This window comes from Notechis scutatus, chromosome 6 (genome assembly GCF_049901735.1).
Source record: "Notechis scutatus isolate UNSWTSFEM ecotype Mainland chromosome 6, rNotScu1.2, whole genome shotgun sequence".
NCBI classification, from domain to species: domain Eukaryota; kingdom Metazoa; phylum Chordata; class Lepidosauria; order Squamata; family Elapidae; genus Notechis; species Notechis scutatus.
Genome location: NC_142014.1, coordinates 25,165,877 through 25,182,580, shown reverse-complemented (window position 1 = coordinate 25,182,580; position 16,704 = coordinate 25,165,877). Strand labels below are relative to the sequence as shown.

At 44.9% G+C, this 16,704-nt stretch overlaps 1 protein-coding gene across 1 annotated transcript in view; it reads right to left on the bottom strand.

The window, feature by feature from the left end:
* VWF (von Willebrand factor) overlaps positions 1-16,704 on the bottom strand; it is a 176,714-nt gene that overhangs the window by 92,111 nt on the left and 67,899 nt on the right. Inside the window, exons 19-23 of the mRNA XM_026679287.2 lie at positions 12,463-12,566; positions 9,746-9,884; positions 7,172-7,309; positions 4,119-4,268; positions 2,125-2,265 (exon numbers count right to left, since the gene is read on the bottom strand). Of these exons, the coding sequence (XP_026535072.2) occupies positions 2,125-2,265; positions 4,119-4,268; positions 7,172-7,309; positions 9,746-9,884; positions 12,463-12,566 (672 nt within the window). The remainder of the gene's footprint in view (positions 1-2,124; positions 2,266-4,118; positions 4,269-7,171; positions 7,310-9,745; positions 9,885-12,462; positions 12,567-16,704) is intronic.

Below are 16,704 nucleotides of genomic sequence, written 5' to 3'. Positions count from 1 at the left end.
CATTTAAAAAACAAAGATGCTTGTTCGTATTCTGGCCTTCCAAATGGTCTAGGGCGGGGATCTCCCAACTTGACCACTTAAAAGACTTGTGGACTTCAACTCCCAGAATTCCTCAGCCAGCCATGCATCTCTTAAAGTTGCCGGGTCTTGGAGACCCGCCCCCCTGGTCTAGGGTAGCCTTTCCCAACCTTGGCCATTTTAAGATGGGTGGACCTCAGGAATTCTGGGAAGTGAAGTCCATACGTCTTAATGTTTCCAAAGATGGAGAAAGAGGGATTTAACCTCCATTCCAAACCACACACAGAAATTATGTAGTTTTCCAGATTACTTCTAACCATCCAGGAGAAGGAGTTCTTTGTCATGGCCCCGTCAGAGCCCGAGTCTGCAGAGGAGGACAAGCCGGAGCTGGGGCCAAAATAGTTTGAGGGGGCAGCCTCGTTGGCTTCAGAGGAACATGGGGAGGAGCAAGACAAGGCAGCCTCAGGTCCCTCGGGTTTCGGATGTTTTCCAGCAGGGAAAAATGGGGGAAGGACAACCAAGAGAGGCCAGGCAATGGAGATGAGGAGCAACAGAGCTCAGGCGATGAGCAAGGACCGCCCCCTCCTGATCCTTGAGCTTGGAGAGTTGAGAGAAGGCGAGAACAGCACAGACTGACCCGACTACTCAGGAGCAGAGCGCCCCGCCCCTCTTCACAAGGCACACCCAGGGACTGAGACTTAAGGAGACACTGTGGGGAGGGGTGCGTGTCGGGAACAAACGCTGAAATTCATGGAGTTTTGTGTGCCGTTGCTGATGTCTGGAGTTCTGCTGGAATTCTTGCCTAATTCCTTTGCTTCGTGGAACTCATTGCCTTGTTCCCATGCCTTGCTGGATTTCTTGCCTGGAAGCCAATGTGCTAACAGCATTTTGCTGGATTACTTGCAGCCAGAGGCTGCTGGAGGGGCGTGTGTTGTGTGTATGTGTATGTGTATGTGTGTGTGTGTGTGTGAGAGAGAGAGAGAGAGAGAGAGAGAGAAAGAGACTTGCCATAAACGTGGAAGCGTTTGGGGGAAAAGTTGGAGCAATAAAGGGGAATTTTGAACTTTCAGCTGGCTGTGTTGCCTCTATGTCTTTCCCCGAGTCATCATGCTCTCCTTCTTTATCATTAGCCACATTAGAGTTGGAAGATCTAGGACAGTGAGGGCTAACCTTTTCAGTACTGAGTGCCCAAAATGCACATGCATGCATGCATCACCAAAATGCCATGCGCACGCATCCCCCCGCATGCACCCTGCCCCTCTGCATGTGCTGTCCGGTGTCCCCCCCCCCATGCATGTGCCCCACCTCCATGCATGGGAGGCCCAAACACAGCTGGCCAGTGGGAGGCGCACATGCATACGCAGTGGAGCTGAGCTAGGACGATGGCTCGCGTGTCCAGAGTGAGGGCTCTGCATGCCACCTCTGGCATGCATGCCATAGGTTCGCCAATGTTAGGGATAACATTGGTTACCTAACTTAGTTTGAGTAAAATAATATATAAACTATGTTAGTGAGTTTAAGTGTATGTATCACTTTAAACTGTAAACCAAGTTTTTGGGTGCGGTTGTAAAATCACCATAAGAGGGAGCAAGAGAGCTCACTGTTTTTCCTCGGCTTTTACTGGAATGCTGACAATGAAGGATTGATGGTGATAAACTGCGTGTTTGCTGAGAAGAAGAAAGGAGGTTTGATTTTCTTCATATCTCTGACTGCAAAAGAGATATATCACAGGACTGATTGATTGTAAGTTTACTGACCTCTTTTTCGACACTGGACTTTGCGAACTGAATAACCACCGGATGGACTGAACTTAGTGTATGATATATGGACTGTTTTGACTATGCTATAACTCTTGCTGGAATAAAAACTATTTAACTTGCACAGTGTATCTGTCTTACTGAATGTAAGCTACTACAACGTTATTATCTCACATATCTGCCTGTCTGCTAGACTGCCGTTGCACGTTCTGCTAGGGTGTATATCCCTAACAGCCATCACGAATCTAGGATAACCTTCTGGTTTCCCTACCCTGATGTTAAAGCATTCTGAAACACAGACAGATATTGCCACCCTCAAAGGTGCAACACCTTTCTTTTTTACAAATACCTTTCTGACGTCAGCACACTGGGAGTGAACTTTCCAAGAATTCCCAAAGTCACTCGGATCAACCTCAATCTGCTTCCGGCTGCTTCTCAGATCGTTGTTTGGGACGTCATCGAAATTCCCACACAGACCACAGACTTTATCCTTTCAAGGAACAAGCCAAAGAAATGTCATCTTCATTCTCCTTCAACAGGAAGACTATGAATTAAGACTATTCATTAATGAGTGGCAGTGTTCCAATATCTGAGGGACTGCCACAGAGAATAGTTGATCCACTATTATCTAAAGCAGGGTTCGGCAACCCGCAGCTCTGGAACTGCATGGGGCTCTTTCAGTCCTCTCTGCGCTCCTGCAGCTCCCTTGTTGCTTGTTAGGACAGGTCAGCTGCCACAGGAGGAGACTCATGGTGGGGAACTGGACTTTGGTCGGCTCACAATTGATAGTTAGGACAGGTAGAGGAAAAAGGGTGCCATTCTAGGAGGAGACTCTATGGTGGGGGAACTGGACTTCTGGTCGGCTCCACAATTGATTGGGCTTTCGGTTAGGACAGGTAGAGGGAAAAGGGTGCCATTCTAGGAGGAGACTCTATGGTGGGGGAACTGGACTACTGGTCGGCTCCACAATTGATAGGGCTTTCGGTTAGGACAGGTAGAGGAAAAAGGGTGCCGTTCTAGGAGGAGACTCTATGGTGGGGGAACTGGACTTCTGGTCGGCTCCACAATTGATAGGGCTTTCGGTTAGGACAGGTAGAGGAAAAAGGGTGCCGTTCTAGGAGGAGACTCTATGGTGGGGGAAACCGGACTTCCGGTCAGCTCCAGAATTGAACAGGGGCTTCCAGTTAGGACCTTGTGGCTCTGTGAGTGTTTAAGGTTGCTGACCCCTGCTCCAAAGCACCTGAGGGCAGGAGAAGCAGCAATGGATGGAAACTAATCAAGGAGAGAAGCAACCTAGAATTAAGGAGAAATTTCCTGACAGTGAGAACAATTAATCAGTGGAACAACTTGCCTCCCGAAGTTGTGGATGCTCCAACACTGGAAGTTTGTTAAAAGATGTTGGATAACCATTTGTCTGAAGTGTGGTGTAGGGTTTCCTGCTTGAGCATGGGGTTGGACTAGAAGACCTCCAAGATCCCTTCCAACTCTGTTGTTCTGTTCTGTTTTGTTCTAATGTGCATAACTAAGTAAACAAGTGATTACTAATCTGGAATCTAAGTCATGGGCATCTGAACTTCTTTTCTTTTTCTTTTTCTGAAATGGTTTCTCTCCTTCTCCAAGTAGCTTCTTCAGTCTGAGGGTCCCCCTAACCAACTTGCTCAGGTTGAAGACACTACTTGGAGAAGTAGCAAAACATTTTCATGGCAAAAAGAAAACAAGCCCAACTGCCATAACAACTTCCACTTCCAGACAACTCTGTCTACTTGTGTTGTGGTTAGGCAGCAGCAGTTGCGGACAGCTGAGGAGAGCAAGGACTCAGATGAGGGGCCAGGACCATTAGGGAGTAGACTGCTGCCTTCAGAGATTGTGGGGGATGGCAGCAGTGATGAGGAGGTTCCCAAGGAGCCTATGCTAAGTGCGCATGCGCGCAGGATTGCTCGTAGGAAAGAGCAGCTGCAACAGCATGGGTGACTCAGGAGTAAGGCTGCAAAGTAATGGCCCCTCCTTCAAGAAGATAAAAGCCAGCTGTGAAACAAACGTACTTTGCAGAAGGCAAAAACGTTTTGAAACTCCAGACTCGTGGACATTCCAGTATCCTGAATTTGTATTTGAAGATTCTTATATTGCAAATTATTTCTTGTCTGTTATCTTTTGGCAAGTCTCGCACAGTTTGGCAAGACTTGTGCTTATCAAAGCTAATTATTTTGTAAAAGCATTACAAGGTTTCTGTTCCTTTTGGATTGTGTTTGATTTCTTGAAAAGGGGCGTGGGTCAGAACAACTTGACTGAGAATCTTCATCAACTTACAAGCTAATACTAAGTAATAAATCAGAAGCAACTTACTTTGTAGTTTTCTTTCAAGGTGACAGTAGCTCCCATGTTTTGATCCCAAGTCAGGGAGATTCTCCCTTGTCCTAGTATCAGAATATAGTAGCGGCCAGACTTCAAAATTTCCACGTTGCCTTCTTCTCTCGGAGGTGTGAGGACATTAACCTTCATGAGAGAAAATAAAATAAAGAACTTTCAATAACGGGATTCCATGTCAGCTTCTAAATAATAATATTCCTATGCCTGTTTTAGTAGTTGCCATAAAAAAACAGGAGGAAGGAAATCTGGAAGAGCAGTGCAGCAGTTTGAAAGGAAAAGTACATTCCAGCTCTTACGTTTAAAAGATTGTAACTAAAATACCAGAGCTTTTGCCCGCGAATATATTTAATTGGAGAACGTGAATGATGACACCCAGACCATGAATGTGCTCAATTGGAGAATCTGATTTATGACATACCCAGGGAGGAGGGGGGAACCGGAGTCATGGGGGACTGTAAATGACTTATGCTAGAGTTGGCTTCATACAGGGCAGTGCCAGTATGTTGCCTCTAATAAATCATTTGAAGTTTTTTGAAGTTTGTCTCAAGAATCATGATTTTTAATTAGAGCAATTGCTGGAATCCTGCCAAGGGTTTGCTTTCTACTTTAATGAAAAACAGAATATTCCACGGGCAAGAAACATCGGCTGATGTTAATTCCATTGTGAAGAAAAAGTTCAGGTATTCCTTGACTCACAACCACTTGCTTAGTGACTGTTTGAAGTTACAACGGCATGAGAAGCATGACATGTGATTGTTACTCCCACATTTGACATTGCAGTCTGCAGAATCCCCAGTTTCACATGATCAAAATTCGGATGCTCGGTGTCATGCCCTTGTTGGAGTCTGATTCTCAGAAGGGGATTGGGGAGCTGACAGGGAGTGGGAGTGTGGCTCCGGTGGCTGTGGAAGAAACGGGGGAAGGGCACAGTCTGACTGGGCTTTCAGAGGAAGACCCAGGGCCAACCCCTCCTCATCCTAGGGCACGCAGGGAGGAACGGAGAAGGGAGCAATGTGGCTTACAGGAGAGAAAAGGGCCTTGATCCCTTTCATTAGTTGCAGCTGGGAGAACAGGATATAAGTGAGGCGTTTGCACACAGCACCTTGCTGGAAGCAAAGTGTGCATTATCTTTGTTGAGGCTTATCTGGGTTTTGGCGTCCTCCCAACTGTTTGCGCTTCATTATCTTTTGGAAGTCTACAATTTATTATCCTGGCCTGCCGTGTTAATTATTTCAGTGTGGTTTGTGTTGTTGTTGTTTATTTCTAATTACCTTTACTTTGGGTTCGGACTGCATTTCTTCCCTTTGCAGACTGTTTTTGGAAGAGTTTGATCTCCAGCCAATGTTAACTGGACATTGGGGGCCAAGTTGGAGGTATTAAAGGGACTTTACCTATTTTTGTGACTTTTTTGCTTTTGTGCCATGCCCCGGGTCATCACACTGGGCAACTGACTCATCTTTATGACGGTTGCAGTGTCTTGGGTCACGTGATCTCCTGACGAGGAATATCAACGGGGAAGCTGGATTCACTCAACAACCGTGTCACTAACTGAATGAATGCGGCAATTTGCTTAACAACGGTGGCAAGAAAAAGTCGTAAAATGGGGGCAAAACTCACTTAACTAGTCACACTTAATGGTCTCACTTAGCAACATAAATTTTGGGCTCAGTTGTGGTCATAAGTTGAGGACCACCTATACTCCCACTGGTTATCTTTTGAATGGTATTCCTTTGCTATTGTTATTGGTACATTATTTCTCATCCGAGCCATTATTTTAACTACTCCTGAAGTAGACTTCTTCTTTTGCACTTCAGCTTTGAATCTGCTCAGCAGAGTCCCGCGAAAATGGGGCAAAATTCTCTTTAATAAGTCCTTGCTTAGAAATGGAGCTTTTAGACTCCATTGGGGTCGTATGTCAAGGACTATCTGTTTACAAGCGCCATTTTGAATCATGTGTTTCAAATGCCACGGCTCTCATCCCTCAGCAGGTCTGAGCAGAAAATTTGTGAAGACCCAACAGTGGGAAATATTTTGCTCCAAGGATTTGATCCGTTTTCAATAGAAGTTCCCTCTTGGAGCCCTCTCAAAGGAAGCCTTCAAAATCTCCTCTTCAACACAAGAATCAGGGGTGGGCTTCAAAAATTTTAGCAACCGGTTCTCTGCCCGGTTGCTGGGTGGGTGTGGCCATGGTGGGCATGGCCTAGTCGGCCTACTGCATCATGGTGTGGGGAGGGCATTTTTGCCCTCTCAGGGCTCCAGAGGCTTTCCTCGAGTCTCCAAGATGGCGAAAATAGCCTCCCCGGGCTCCGAAGGCCCTTTGGAGGCTGGAAACAGTCCCACTTTCAGCCTTCTGGAACTTTCAGGAAGCCCATTTTTCACCCTCCCTGAACTCCGGAGGCTCTCCTTGAGTCTTCAAGATGGTGAAAATAGCCTACCTGGGCTCTGGAGGCCCTTTGGAGGCTGGAAACAGTCCCACTTTCGGCCTTCTGGAACTTTCAGGAAGCCCATTTTTCACCCTCCCTGGACTCCAGAGGCTCTCCTTGGGTCTTCAAGATGGTGAAAATAGCCTATCTGGGCTCTGGAGGCCCTTTGGAGGCTGGAAACAGGCCCACTTTCGACCTTCCGTAACTTTCAGGAGACCCTTTTTTGCCCTCCCTGGGCTCCAGAGGTTTTCCTCAAGCCTCCAGGAGGGCAAAAACGGCCTCCCTGGGCTCTGGAGGCTCTCTGGAGGCTGGAAACAGGCCCATTTCCAGCCTTCCAGAGCCTCCGGGTGGCCCATTTTTTGTTGTCCCCAGACTTCACGCAGGCCCTGTACTTACCTGGGATCCAAAATGGGCTGTGTAGAGACTCCTGGGAGGTGAGGGGCAGGGTGGGCAGGGCCAGCCAGGGGTAGGATTTGCTAGTTCACCAAACCAGCCATAAAACGGCCATAAAATTAGCTACGGGTTTGCCCAAATTGGGGGAGAACTGGTAGCAGCCCATCCCCGTACATGATCCTGTGGAAACAATGAAGGAGTGAGTGAACTTACTTCTTCACCATGCAGCTCGATCTCTCCACCATCAAACAAAACGGTAATGCTACGAGTGCATGTCTCCCCGGTAAAGCCGCACCCTTCCTTGGCCACCAGTATCCGAAAAGACCCAGCCCCGTCATCTTCACAGTAGTCCTTGAAAAGAAAGAAGGAGCAACAGCAGACTTTGGAAAGAGGCCTTACGGGACTCCATCTTCAAAACGTTCCTCTCTCCGGAGGTTGCCATGAAAGTCCGAGGCACGGTTCCCAAACTGTGTTCCGGGGAACCAGAGGGTTTCCACCCCAGAATCATAGGGATTCCGCGAAAAGAAAATCTCAGCAATCAACTTTAGAATGTATTTTAAAATAAAACCGCTCAAGGCCGGCCATCTTGCATCGAAATAAAGGTGTTTGTGGTTCTATTTCAAACGTTTTCTCGTGATTTCCAAATTTACTATGTTATGCAAAATGCTCAGGCAATAGGGGTAGATGAAAGAAGTTGTGGGTTGAAAATAGCTAGTAAAAATCAGGGCAGGCTGGCCGCCTGGCTGTCTGAATACATACATACATACATACATACATACATACATACATACATACATACATACAATTCTGTGGGGGGAGGAAATGTCCATGGGGTTCCATGACTGAAAAAGTTTGGGAACCGCTGGTCTAAAAGGATAACAGAATAACAGAGTTGGAAGGGACCTTGGAGGTCTTCTAGTCAAGTGATCCCCAACCTTTCTTATGCCGCGGCCCGGTATCCCCAACCTTTTTATGGTGCTGCCTGGTACAGGCATTAGCTGGCGCCGCCATCTTTTTTGATAAAAAGTGCTTCCGGTGACCTCACGGAAGCACTTTTTCATCAAAAAGATGGCGGCTCCTTCGTGAGCTTTTCCGGATAGAAATGGCTTTCTACCGGAAAAGCTCACCGAGCGCTGGCGCCGCCATCTTTTTGATGAAAAGTGCTTCGGTGAGCTTTCTACCAGAAAAGCTCACCGGAAGCGCTGGCGCCGCCATCTTTTTGATGAAAAGTGCTTCCGGTGAGCTTTCTACCCGAAAAGCTCACCGGAGCGCTAGCAGTGCTCCATCTTTTTTGATGAAAAAGTGCTTCCGGTGAGCTTTCTACCGGAAAAGCTCACCGGAAGCACTTTTCATCAAAAGATGGCGGCTTAGCAAACTCAGCGGCCCGGTAGGACTTGTTCCACGGACCGGTACCGGTCTGCGGACCGGTGGTTGGGGACCCCTGTTCTAGTCCAACCCCCAGCTCAAAAAAGAGACCCTGTACCAATTCAGACAAATGGCTGTCCAATCTCTTCTTAAAAACCTCCAGGAAGCCCCAGAAATTTCCTGACAGTGAGAACAATTAAGCAGTGGAACAACTTGGCTCCAGAAGTTGTGGATGCTCCAACACTGGAGGTTTTTAGGAAGAGTTTGCACAACCATTTGTCCAAGATGGCATGAGGACTCTTACCTTGAGCATGGGGTTAGACTAGAAGATCTCCAAGGTCCCTTCCAGCCCGATTCTATGATTTGTCCCTGTTGTGTGTTATATTATTTGTACTTGGGTGGTTTTAACCTTTGTAAGCCCTTCAGAGTTTTGGAGAATGGGCAGCCTCAAAACCAAAATCTAACCCTTGGGGTTTCTCGGAGAAACCCTTGGGAGTCAAACGTTGATTTTCATGAATCTGCTTCCCTCCCTCTTCTCAGTGGCTGACAGTGAACAGCACGAAGATCTGAGCTTCACTGAAGATCCCCAGCCATGTAACCAGATGTGAAACCTGCAGTGATGTCCATTACCTCTGACAACACTACTAAAGCACTTCAAGAAAAGCAATATTTGCATTCTTCTTGGTGTAATTTTACTCTCGGTATGATCCCAAGCCACCTCTGCATTTCCCCTTAGAGCAAGGGTGTCAAACTCAATTTCATTGAGGGACACATCAGGATTGTGTTTGACCGTGGGGGAGGGGCATGGCCAGCTCAACGTCACTCGTGTTGTGGACACCTGTGGTGGCCAAGTTCTAAGGCAGGATTTCCCTCAGACCCTCCCTCACTCTCATTATAATCTCCTTCCTTCCTTCCTTCCTTCCTTCCTTCCTTCCTTCCTTCCTTCCTTCCTTCCTTCCTTCCTTCCTTCCTTCCTTCCTTCCTTCCTTCCTTCCTTCTTTTTTCTTCCTTCCTTCTCCTTTCTTCTTCCTTCCCCTCTTCCCTTCTTTTTCCTCCCTTGCTCTCTTCCCATCTTCCCTTCTTTTTCTTTGTCTTTCCTCTTTCCTTTTCTCCATTCCTGCCCCTTCTTGCATGTTCAAATGCAAAAGGGGAAACATTTCTCCTTTTGTTTTGTTTTTAGTTTGTTTTGTGAGCCCTCTGCCAGTGAAAACAGAGCCCAGGCCCCGTTTTCAGACACAATGGCCTCCTGCAGACCTCTCCCAGTGAAAACAAAGCCCCCCCCCCAAACTCTGTTTTCACTGGTAGAGGCACCGCGGGCTGGTCCTTTGCTGTTTCCAGATCTAAGCACCCCACAGGCTGGATTCGGCCCACAGGACTTGACTTTGACAGCCCTGCCTTAGAGCATCACATCCCAAGTCTTACCTGAACAAGCACATATTGACAACTCCCAGGAAACATGTATTTCAGTCCATCGAAGGTCAAGTAATGAGCGGCTCCGATCACCGAACATTTTCCATCGCAGACATTTTTCGTACATTCCCATTTTCGAGCACGGCAGGTGCTGCAAAAGACCAGAAGCTGTTACTGTTTTGGAGCTCACCAAAACTCTGTTTTGTATTTTGATGTGTCATGCCCCTGTTGGAATCTGATTCTGAGGGGGAGGTTGAGCAGCTGACAGGGAGTGGGAGTGTGGCTCTGGTGGCTGTGGAAGAAACTGGAGAAAGGCACAGTCCGGCTGGGCATTCAGAGGAAGATCCAGGGCCACCTCTACTTCATCCTAGGGCATGCAGGGGGGAATGGAGAAGGGAGCAACATGAGTTATGGGGAAGAAAAGGGCCCTGATTCCCTTCATTAGCTGCAGCTGGGAAAACAGGATTTAAAAAGGGTGTTTGCGCACAGCACCTTGCTGGGAGCAAAGCGTGAATTATTTTTGTTTGTCAAGTCTTATCTGGGTTCTGGCATCCTCCCAACTGTGTATGTTTCATTATTTTTTGAAGTCTGCAATTCCTTATCCTGCCCTCTCTTGTTAATTGCTGCAGCGTGGTTTGTGTTGGTTTTTATTTATAATTTATATGTACTTTGGGTTCGGACTGAATTTCTTCCCTTTAAAAATTGTTCTTGGGAGAGTTTTCTCTCCAGCTGATGATAACTGGACATTGGGAGCGAAGTTGGAGGAATTAAAGGGACTTTATACCTACTTTTGTGACTTTGTTGCTTTTGTGCCACGCTCTGGATCATCACAGATGTTTTGAATGAAAGTGATGCCTCTGCTTTGGAGAAAATGCAATGACCTGAAACTTCGTAACTTCTGGTCTGGGTGGCATGTATTTAATCCTTACTCAATGGACCCCATTTTTTCAGCTTCAGAGGTCAAATTTGTCCCCAAGGCTCACCTCTAGTTTTGCTGTGACTTGGCCATTCCAAAAAGCACCAGAGAAATGAACTTCTGGAAGCAGTCAGTGTCCCATATATATATGCAAATTGGTAATAAAAGGGGAAAAACCTTTGAATGGAATAATTGCATGTAGAAAAAATTGCAAATGTGATAGATGTAAGAATATGCGTATAATTATTATAGAAATTGAATAAGAATATGGATAATATTGTTAAATAATGTATGAGATTATATTTAAAGAAAAAGGTAATAAGTAATAATATGATTTTAATTTGGATATAAAAGTTGGTATGTAATTATGGTCACGTTTGTATGGAAATGTAAAATCTGGAAACACATTGTTCACCTAATGAGATGTTTTATAAAAGACAAAAAATATTTTAAAAAAGATGTTCCTTGCCCACCTCATTCACTTTTCTGACAGCATTTCCCCCAAATCTCTAGCAGGGTTTTATTTTAATTTAGAGCTGTGGTGGTGCAGTGGTTACAATGCAGTATTGCAGGCAAACTCTGCTCACAGCCTGGAGTTCAATCCTAAACAGGCTCAGGGTTGACTCAGCCTTCCCTCCTTCGGACGTCAATAAAATGAGGACCCAAAATTGTTGAGAGAAATAGGCTGACTCTGTAAACTGCTTAGAGAGAGCTGGAAAGGACTCTATGAAGTGGTATATAAGTCTAAGGGCTAGAGCTATTGCCATTCTGAGAAAAGACAGGAAGTTGTCCTTCCTTGGATTTCTCCAGATTCAGAACCTCTACATCCATCCCAAAAGACTTGTGGATCTTCTCTACAATATCTCATGGAGCTTTGGAGGCAAAAAGTCCTCTACTCCCTTCCTCATGACACTGTAAAGGCAATTTATCATTTATAGCTTTTATGTACACTGAGAGCTTATGCACTGAAGACAAATTCCTTGTGTGTCCAATCACACGGCCAATAAAGAACTCTCTACTCTACTCTACTCTACTCTACTCTACTCTACTCTACTCTACTCTACTCTACTCTACTCTACTCTACTATACTATACTATACTATACTCTATTCCTATCCCTATCCCTATCCCTATCCCTATCTCTATTTCTATTTCTATTCCCTGCATTTTGTAGGCAGGGAGTTAAGGAGAGTCAGACAAAACAGCTACCCACTGTCCAGGGCTCTCCCTGGTGGCGCAGTGGTGAAAATGCAGTATTGCAGGCAAACTCTGCCCACAGCCTGGATTTCGATCCTGACAGGACTCAAGGTTGATTCAGCCTTCCATCCTTCCGAGGTCAGTAAAATGAGGACCCAGATTGTTGGGGGCAAGATGCAAATATTCTCTATTGTAAACCACCCAGAGAGTGCTGAAAAGAGGTATCAGGAATTACTTAAGTCTAATGCTATTGCTCTTGCTACTACTACAGCATTGTAAGAGTCACTCTGCTTAAAAAAAACACAGGAGTCAGGACAAGTCCACAGAGTGCACTTCTCTTTACTCAAACTGAAGGAGAACTAATGAAAAACAAGGCAGGTTGATTCTCTGCTGAACAAGTGTAACTTTCGTTCCCTTTTTCTAAGGATGATGGAGGATAACACAATGTTTATCAATGCTTGTTATAAATAGCCTATGTTGCCTGTCTATTTCTTTACATTTGTTGCCTATGTCTCCTGAAAAAAAGATGAACATTTATTGGCCGTGCCTCAAAATGATGGTGCTTTTTTTAAAAAGATCCAAATGGGAGATCAACGTCAAAGAGATTAGTTTCTTACCATGTGTTGCAATCTTTTGTCACTGTTTGTCCTGGAGCATATTCCTGTCCGTTGTGAAAACAGGGACAATTCTCAGGGACCATGCATTTATTTCTATGTCGCACCTAGAACGGAAATAGATGGATATTTAACTTTTATAGCCAATAAAACTTATAAGATAAAGGTAAAGGTTCCCCTCACACACACATGCTAGACGTTTCCAGCTCTAGGGGGCGGTGCTCACCTCCATTACAAAGTCGAAGAGCCAGCGCTGTCCAAAGACGTCTCTATGGTCATGTGGCCGGCTTGACTAAATGCCGAAGGTGCACGGAACTCTGTTACCTTCCCACCAAAGGGATCCCTATTTTTCTACTTGCATTTTTACATGCTTTCGAACTGCTAGGTTGGCAGAATCTGGGACAAGTAACGGGAGCTCACTCCATTACGCGGCACTAGGGATTCAAACTGCCAACCATTTTCGGATCAACAAGCTCAGCGTCTTAGCCACTGAGCCACCACAGCCATATAAATTTATATTTATATGGCCGCACAAAAACTCATGGGAACAAGCATCATCTAGCAGTAAACTGAGATCACAAGTGATTCTTGTTCTAAGCATTTTTTAACCTGACTGCTTTCAGTTTGGAAGACAAACAGTTTGGAAGAGTTTTTAGAGAGGGCTCTAAAGCATTATGAAGTGATATATAAATCTAAGTGTTATTGCTATTGTAGAAATAAAGTCCCACTCTTCTGGAGACAACAATTAAACAAACCACTTAATGGCCTCCACGTCACCCTGTGATCCACCGTCAGGACCACTGACAAAACCATATTTTCAAAGCCTTCTGAAAGAGCATTAAGATGGGACCCACTCTTATCTACAATGAAATGACGTTCCATAGGGAGGGACCCACCACAGACAAGGCCCTTCTTCTTGGTCCCACCAGATCAGTGATGGCGAACCTGTTTGTTGTGGTGGGCCGAAAGCATGCCGGCACCCACAGTGCAATGTGCCCTGCCCCCCCGAGCATGCACATGCACACGCAACACCCCCGTCCCACCCCCTTACCTGCACTGTGCATTCATGCACCTCCCAGCTGATTTTCAGCCTGTTTGAGGCTGTTTTCACCTCCCGAGGCTCAAGGGAAACTTCTGCAGCCTCGGGAGGCCGAAAAACGGGCCTTCTGGAAATACCAGAAGCGCCTGTTTTCAGCCTCCAGAGGGCCTCTGGAGCCTGGGGGAAGCTGTTTTCACCTCCCGAGGCTCAAGGGAAACCTCTGGAGCCTCGGGAGGCTGAAAACAGGCCCATTTCAGCACTTCCGGTATTTCCGGAAAGCCCGTTTTTCGGCCTCCCTCCCGGCCTCCCGAGGCTTCCCTCGAACAGGCCAAAAATCAGCTGGGAGGCGCGCGCATGTGCAATGAAGGTAAGTTTGGCCAGGGCTCACGTGCCCATACAAACAGCTCTGCGTGCTACCTGTGGCATGCGTGCCATAGGTTCGCCATCATGGCACTAAATGGATCTTCTTAGGTGAGGAGACCATAACATTCCCTGCATCCCAAAGGTGCTTTTCAAGAGGCAACTGAACTTTCTGGTTTTTCTTTGAAGACCTTTCACTCCTCATCCAAGAAGTTTCTTCGGTTCTGAAGAAGCTTCTTGGACGAGAAGCAAAACGTCTTCAAAAGAAAAGGCAAGGAAGTCCAGTTTCCTCCTGAAAAAAGGAACTTTGGGACAACCATGACCTGGATGACTGAGGATCTCCATAGATATTCCCTGCATCCTTGCCCTGATGGGTTGGGTAGATGTCTCACAAAGCTAAGCAACTCAGCCTGGTGACTTATATTCTTTTTAAAAAGTTATTATTGTGTCATTCTAATATGAAGAGTTGAGGACAACCGTTTCCCTCCTCAGCTATTCATCAAAGCTCCCCTTAACGACATGGCTATGCTGGCATGTGCACTAAAGCCACCATTGGCTTAATTTCTTAAATTAAGTGTGTGCAGTTTACTGAATTCACATTTGTAAAAATGAAATGAAATTAAGAAATTAAATTAATCCAAAATAGCATGTTTCAATAATGAATTACATTTAAACCATTCGTCTGCTGAACGAATTGCAATTGGCCAGCTCGATGGAATAATAAATCATAAATATTAATAGACAACCATCAATAGCTAGAGCTGAAATTAAGGAGGCCAGATTATGGATGGACACCAAGTGTGGAAAACAATCTGTAATTTCATACAAATGTCTTTCAAAATTACTGTTAAAACTGGAATAAAGCAAATATAAAACATAGTCTTTTTAAATTAAATGTGTCATGATCTTAGTGGTTCTCCCAAAAAAATAAATGAAGAATGTATTGTTTATCTTAACTAAAGTTATTTTTTTCCCAGAAGTGATACGCCATTGCCTTCTTCCTAGGTTAAGAGAAAAGGACTGGCCCAAGGTCACTCAGCTAGTTTCATGCTGTAGAAAGTTAGCACCCAGCCCTCTCCTGGAAGAATGAAATATTTTGAGAAATATTAAGAAGGCAGAATATTATATTTCCCTGGGTGAGAAATGGAGAAACATACTCTTGGAAAGCAGCCCTCACCTTCCTTAATAGCCTATGTCAGCACTTAAGAGATAAAGAGATAGATAGCTCTATTCATAAACAAATACCCTCACCCAAGATCCAACAAAGGTAGGATTAGCCCTCAGCCATAATAAGAATTGCCCAAAGCCCCTTCATTGCATCATATCAGTTGCACCATCCCCAGCAGTCCAAACTTCAACCAAACTTGGGAGTTCAGACAACCTATAGAGCCAGCTATGACCCCTACATAACCCCTACAACAGCCAATAGAATACATGTTCTTGCACAGGAACAGAAAGTTCAAGTGCAAAGCCCAAGAGAAGGTATAAAAGCCACCCACTCTTAACTCCATGTGGTCAGCTGCCCAGAACCATGTGCTTGATGGTTCTACTTCATCATTAAGCCATTTTTACAATCAGCCTCCATGTTTCCAGTGTCTTTCTCCCAGATTGGAACTGAACCAGATGGATATTTCTTCCAACAATGCCTAAAGTTGGACTAGAACTCCCAGTCTCCCAGTTTCTAGGCTAGTGACTTAACCACAGTAAACCGGCTCTCCTTCTTCCAACCTTTTCCAAGTCTTAAAATCACACCATTCCACAATGACTTTGCTAGGTGGCAGCATTTAGCTGATCTTGGAAGCTAAGTTATGCTAGTCTCAATTTATTTATTTATTTTTATTTATTTATTTATTTTATTTGTCAAGCAAGTATTAGATAACAGGTATAAGTATAAGCATGGTTGTACCTGGTTGGAAGACTATCAAAACTGCCAGGGTCATAGACTAGTCAAAATATGTTGAAAAAAGCCACCACATCTGTATGATGTCATGCTCAATCCCCTTGACCTTAATTTCATAATTAGGTTTCTTTTAAAGAAGTGGTTCCATTTTTTTCCAGTAACTGTTCCGTTAATTAGAAAAACATTGAATCTACCGATGATTTGTTTTTAGTAACATTGAACACTGTAAGAGCATCTGGTCATGGTTGGAGGATTATTTGACAGCTCAATTGACCAATTATTTTTTGACCAAGTCCAATTCAAAACTCTGGATCAACAACTCTATATAAATGAGAACTGGTTAAAAAAATATGAACTGTGACTTGCAGCCTGAAGCAACTAATAAGATTTTAATTCCCTTCTAACACTCTGGATATTCTGAGCCTTCTCTAAAAAAAAAAATTCCCTTTGTTTTTGACACACAGGGGTACCAAAAGCTGCAATAATTCCTAATTGCTCCTAAGTTTTAAAACAGAGAAGTCCTTAGCAAACTCTGGAAGTAGAACAGAGTAAAAAAAGCTGAATAATATTGCCCTCTAGTGGCAGTAAAATTCTACTCCTACTTTTAGATCCCATCATATAATTTTGCAAACCCCAAATGATGAAAGCATTCAGTCGTGTAGCTGCAATTGCCATCTTGACTTCTTTAACCCTATAGAGGTACATTCAGACAAAGCACAGGATCTTTGAGAGGACTGGGGTTACTCCTCAGCTGTATTCACATAATAAAGGTAAATATTTCTCCTATCCAGTCGTATTGGACTCTAGGGGGTGTTGCTCATCTCCGTTTCTTAGCCAGTGTTGTCCAAAGACATTTTTCATTATCATGTGGCCAGCATGACCATACGCCAAGGCACAGGGAACGTTGTTACCTTCCCCACAAAGTGGTACCTATTAATCTACTCAC